The sequence below is a fragment of the Lampris incognitus genome, chromosome 6 (assembly GCF_029633865.1).
Source record: "Lampris incognitus isolate fLamInc1 chromosome 6, fLamInc1.hap2, whole genome shotgun sequence".
Taxonomy (NCBI): Eukaryota; Metazoa; Chordata; class Actinopteri; order Lampriformes; family Lampridae; genus Lampris; species Lampris incognitus.
In genome coordinates this window covers 3,809,712-3,815,711 of record NC_079216.1, presented here as the reverse complement: position 1 = coordinate 3,815,711, position 6,000 = coordinate 3,809,712, and the positions used below count along the sequence as shown (strand labels likewise).

The following is a 6,000-nucleotide window of genomic DNA, read 5'->3' as shown; positions in this document are numbered from 1 at the left end:
CATAGATGATAGGCCGTCAGCAGCTTTCCTCCTCTCCTTCCTGCTGACCTCTTCCCATTCATGCCAGTCAGCTGGCGTTATCTGCAGTCTGTCTTTAACTACTGACCAGTCGCCAGACTTAATAACACCTCACCAACTAAATCCCTGAACAGTGGAAAGCCCTCCACATCCATATTTATCTTCCCTGCTTTGAGATGAATGTTTATTTGTTCTTCCAGTGTGAGAATGAGTTATCAAAGTGTGAAAACACACTTCTCCCAGCGCCTTTTAGCAAACTCCCCATCACATCCATCTTCCCAGTCCTCACATAGTCCAGTTCCAGGTCCCTGAGTCGATATTCGCCATGTTTTCATTTGTCCCACCCGCTTTTCAAATGTTGTCCAGTGATTTGGAGGTCTGGTGTCTCCCTCGTCCATGGTTTGTTCCTGGCTGGAGAAAAACAAACCGAGCCAATCAGTGTTTTTGTGTACAGGACTTAATCTGGTGACGTCTCCAAGCTGTGCTGGAGCCAGACAGATTAACAATAACAAAAATGGCAACAGCCATTGTTGTAATGATGCCGTTAAATTAAGCTTAAATTGTGTATATGTTGTGTCTCTCTTCCTCATTCATGTCTCTGTTTTTTTCTTGTTTGCTTACCATGTCTTTAAAATATCTATAGTTTCTTCAGTCCTGACAAATTTCCAATAATATTTGGCGAGGATTCAGTTCAGGAAAGTCAAGTCCCCCCACCAAAAAAAGACAGAAAACAGCAAATGTGAAGGAAACTTTAGACTGAATAATGGAGTGGTAATGAAACGGTCAGTCAGTCAGACAAGACCTCCCAGTGACTCGGGGTTAACTTCTGGTTCTCCAGTCGTCTCCTGTTCATGTGGGCCATGTTTCCCTCTGTATTTTGTTGCTCCGTCCTTCCTAAACATACGTTGACCTTGTTTTTCCGTGGTGTTGGTACAGATTAATGGTGTCGGTGGACAGCGTGGCAGTTCTGATTCAAAGCGGTTTGGTTTGGACGGAGCCATTCTATGGTCTGTAGTCACAATGCAGCTCACTGCAATGACTCACTGAGGTTCCCTCCTACTGACCTCTTCTGACACAGTCCACAAACAAACAAGAGTTCATATCTGTCTGTCTGTCTGTCTTCTCTTCTTTCCCTGTCTCTCTCTCCCTCTCTCTGTCCGTTTCTCTTGTTTTTCTCCTAACGGAGTGAGACCAAGAACAACAACACATGTGCCCTTCCATGAACACACACACACACACACAAATGTGTATATAGTATATCTCCTGTTGGAGCCTCGCCATCTCAAGTTGGGACTGTAGCTTCCATGTGTTGATTTTCGAGCATTGAGCCACTAGCTGCTTCTGAGTCAGGGGTGGAAGTAGGTCTCCCACTGGTCCACAGTTACCACGTACGCTTCATATAGCCCCTCTCCTGGGGTCTGCTGTTATAGTAGCATTCCATCAGTTCCAGGTTCTTGGCCCTTGTCCATGAATGTCTTGTTTCAGTAGCCCATTTTTCATCAGGCTGTCCTGGTTCTCCAACAGCCGACACTGACCTTGTTAACCTGGGCAACGTCCGAGCTGGTATGACTCTATTTGTGTTACTCTCACTCATGTCTGAGGTAGTTGGCTTGTATAGCATTAGGAGTCTAAACCACAGACTCTTACTAGAGACTCGTCCCAACCGGGGTTTGAACCCCTGATCTCTGGCTGGAAAAGCCAGCATTCTAATCCACTGAGCTCCAAATGGAAGACACCACCAAAGGTGGTTGAGAATGACAGAGCTAAGATCCTGTGGGACTTAAAGTTTCCAGACTGACAAGCAGGTGCAGGCTAACCAACCAGACATTTTGGTGGTAGATAAGGAACAGAAGACAGCAGCTGTGATCGATGTAGCAATCCTGAGTGATGGCAACATCAGGAAGAAAGAGCATGAGAAGCTAGAGGAATACCAAGGGCTGAGGGAAGAACTAGATGGGATGTGGAAGGTGAAATCCACAGTAGTCTCAGTGGTAATAAGAGCTTTAGGGGCTGTGACCCCCAAACCGGGAGAGTGGCTCCAGCAGATTCCAGGAGCAACATCTGAGGTCTCTGTCCAGAAGAGTGTGGTCCAAGGAAGAGCTGAGATACTGTACAATCACACACAGATCAGCCAAAACATTAAAACCACTGACAGGTAAGCAAATAACATGGATGGATGGATGGATGGATCCCATTACAATTGCACCTGTAAAGGGCGTGGGATCTATTAAGCAGCAAGTGAACAGTCAGTTCTTGAAGTTGGTGTGTTGGAAGCAGGAAAAATGGGCAAGTTCTGAGCAACTTTGACAAGGGCCAAATTGTGATGGCTAGACGACTGGGTCAGAGCATCTCCAAAATGGCAGGTCTTGTGGGATGTTCCCGGTGGTCCAAGGAAGGACAACCAGTGAACCGGCGACAGGGTCATGGGCGCCCAAGGCTCATTGATGTGCATGGGGAGTGAAGGCTAGCCCTTCTGGTCAAATACCACAAAAGAGCTACTGTAGCTCAAATTGCTGAAAAAGTTGATGCTGGCTATGATAGACAGGCGTCAGAACACACAGTGCATCATAGCTTGCTGTGTATGGGGCTGTGTAGCCACAGACTGGTCAGAGTACCCATGACCCCTGTCCACCGCCGAAAGCGCCTACAATGGCCATGTGCATGTCAGAACTGGACCATGGAGCAATGGAAGAAGGAGGCCTGGTCTGATGAGTCACGTTTTCTTTTACATCATGTGGACGGCCGGGTGCGAAGAGATGCACTATGGGAAGAAGGCAAGCCGGCAGAGACAATGTGATGCTCTGGGCAATGTTCTGCTGGGAAACCTTGGGTCCTGGCATTCATGTGGACGTCACTTTGACACGTACCACCTACCTAAACATCGTTGTAGACCAAGTACACCCCTCTGTGACAATAGTATTCCCCGATGACAATGGTCTCAGGTGGTTTTAATGTTTTGGCTGATCGGTGTACACACACACACACACACACACACACAGACACACAAAGTTTTTAAAATGTGGTTGTGTGGCAGTTTGCAGACATAGAAGTGACTAATGGGCACCTGAGGTCGTGACCTTTACCTAACCGGCAGAGCGTAAATCTCCCTGCAGCCCTCAGCACTTGTGTCTCTGTCATGGTTATTCTTTGCTTCTGTCTGTCTGTTTATGTCTGTCGATCTCTCTTACTCTCCACCAAGTCTCAGGTCTTTCGGTACAGGTCTTAACTGTTAGGGTCTGCTGAATAAAACCAAATGTACCTTGTATTTTCAATACCTGGTAAATGATTCACAGAAAAGCACTCTTTTTTTTCTGTGTTATACCACCCAACCCTTCTTACGTCCCATAGTTACCCATCTCGGTGTCTTACCATTTGACAGTTCAACACCCCCCGCTTCACAGACCTGGCTGCTTTTCTAATGTTGTTGGCCATTCATTCATTCATTATCCAAACTGCTGGAGCCTATCCCAGCAGTCATTGGCGGCAGGCGGGGAGACACCCTGGACAGGCCACCAGTCCATCACAGGACCCACACACATTCACACCTAGGGACAATTTAGTACGGCGGAGTCACCTGAGCTACATGTCTTTGGACTGTGGGAGGAAACCGGAGCCCCCGGAGGAAACCCACGCAGACACGGGGAGAACATGCAAACTCCACACAGAGGACGACCCCCAAGGTTGGACTACCCCGGGGCTTGAACCCAGGACCTTCTTGCTGTGAGGCGACCGCGCCAACCACTGCACCACCATGCTGCCATTGTTGGCCAAGCGTCTCATTTTTTAACCCGCTGTCCTTGTCTGCCCTCCCAAACCCTTTGGATCCAAGATGCTTCGTTCAGACCGTGCACTCAGTAAACTCTGGGTTACTTCTACTGACCATGTACTCACCCTTCAGCTGGAGTCTACCTTTATCCAACATCTGATCTTCATGACTGTCTGATGTGTACTCTTTATTTTTCCTACCTCTGTCTGTCTTTCTGTCTGCCGTCACCATCTGGTCTCAAGTGTGTTGTACTTTGGTATTGTATGTATTATATGTGCACTATTACAACATTTAACAAACAAATTATGAACAAAAATGTACTATGAAGTAAAGGCGGTGTGCTGTCAGATAAAGTGAGCGGTCCCTGACGGCTGTTGGATCGTCTCTGTTTCCTTCTGTTTGTTTTATTTAACCTTTAACCTTCACCTTGTACTGCTTCTGCTGTCTTTAATTCTCATGTTTTCTACTCCATCCATTATCTGAACCGCTTATCCTGTTCTCAGGGTCGCGGGGATGCTGGAGCCTATCCCAGCAGTCATTGGGTGGCAGGCGGGGAGACACCCTGGACAGGCCGCCAGGCCATCACACAGGGCTGACATATATACACACACACACACACACACACACATTCATACCTAGGTTGGACTACCCCGGCGCTCAAACCCAGAACCTCTTGCTGTGAGGCGACCGCGCTAACCACTGCGCCACTGTGCCGCCTATTTGGAGCATTATCACATTTAATTTGCTGAGGGTTTTTGGGGGGGGACTTTTCCCCCCCAGAAAGCCCTTTGTAACTGTGGTTTTATTATTATTACTCTAAAAAGTTACCTGACTAACTGAAATCTCTCTCTCTCTCTCTCTCTCTCTCTCTCTCTCTCTCTCTCTCTTTCTGTCTGTCTGTGTGTGTAGGAGGAGTATAGAGCGGAGGGCATCTCTTGGCACAACATCGACTACATTGACAACAGCGGCTGCATCAACCTCATCAGCAAGAAGCCCACAGCACTACTCCACCTGCTGGATGAAGAGTGCAAGTATGACATCCTACTGTACACCTCAGATAGGCTCACAGCCTAAGTCAGAGAGGGAGTTAAATGATTTTTCCTTTAGTTTTAATTTGCTCAGCTAGACTCAGATTTTGATTGTTAAGCTGTTTCATCTCAGTCAGGCGGTTGTAGTTTTGATTCCAGTCTATAGGAGTGGCATTTACATGTTCATGTTGGTTTCATATTCCAAACACATGTCAGCTCAGCTGGGGTCTGAATTCTCCATAGGTGTGAATGGTGTGTGAGTGACTGTGTAGTGCAACTTATGTTTTTTTCAGTTCGGTTTGATGAAGGAACCTGGAGGGGCGTGATTGGGAGGAACGGCCTCCCCGATCGGAACCCGTGTGGTGCCTTGTTATTGGACTTCTGTGCGAGTCAGGGATTGGCCATAACAAACACCATGTTCGAACATAAGGTAGTTCATGAGTGTACTTGGTACCAGAACACCTTAGGCTGAAGATTGATGATAGACTTTGTGGTCATATCATCAGATTTGCGGCCGTATGTTTTGGACACTCGGGTGAAGAGAGAAGCAGGGCTGTCAACTGATCACCACCTGGTGGTGAGTTGGATCAGATGGCAGGGAAGGCTGCCGGACAGACCTGGTAAACCCAAACGTGTAGTGAGGTGAACTGTCTCTCTGTCATTACACATCCTGCAGTAGTGCTCTGTGAAAACATCACTGTGTGTAATGGAATATGGTCATTTTCGTAACGATGCAGAACTATATTGTATATCTCACATTTGAATCTACCACTGTAAGGCGAATGACTGTCCTCCACAGACAATAGTACGCACTGCGTAGGAATGTTGATTGAAAGTGTTTCGAATAAGTGAACCAATCTCCATCAGTTAAATTAGTGAAAATTGAAAATCAGCCGAAATTTTGGTTAACTCAGCTTTTCTCAAAGTGTGTGGCGCGCCCCCCTGGGGGGCACAGGGACATGACGGGGGGAAGGGGCGTGCGTGACTGGGGGTTAATGTAGTGCGGAACGACTGTTTTGACGTCGGAATTTTTTTCATGGCGGAACAATCAACAAAACGTACTTTCATGAGACAAGAGAGTCTGTAAGTTCACAGAATGGAGAGATATTTAACAGGGACCAAAAGAAAGACAGGCGATGCTTCCGTGACAAATAAGACAAATTGCTTAGCTGACAGTAACCAACCAAA

The 6,000-nt window shown here is 47.1% G+C and overlaps 1 protein-coding gene across 1 annotated transcript in view; it reads left to right on the top strand.

Annotated features, from left to right (window-relative positions):
- myo9ab (myosin IXAb) overlaps nt 1-6,000 on the top strand; it is a 196,621-nt gene that overhangs the window by 132,858 nt on the left and 57,763 nt on the right. Inside the window, exon 12 of the mRNA XM_056281150.1 lies at nt 4,694-4,815. Within this exon, the coding sequence (XP_056137125.1) occupies nt 4,694-4,815 (122 nt within the window). The remainder of the gene's footprint in view (nt 1-4,693; nt 4,816-6,000) is intronic.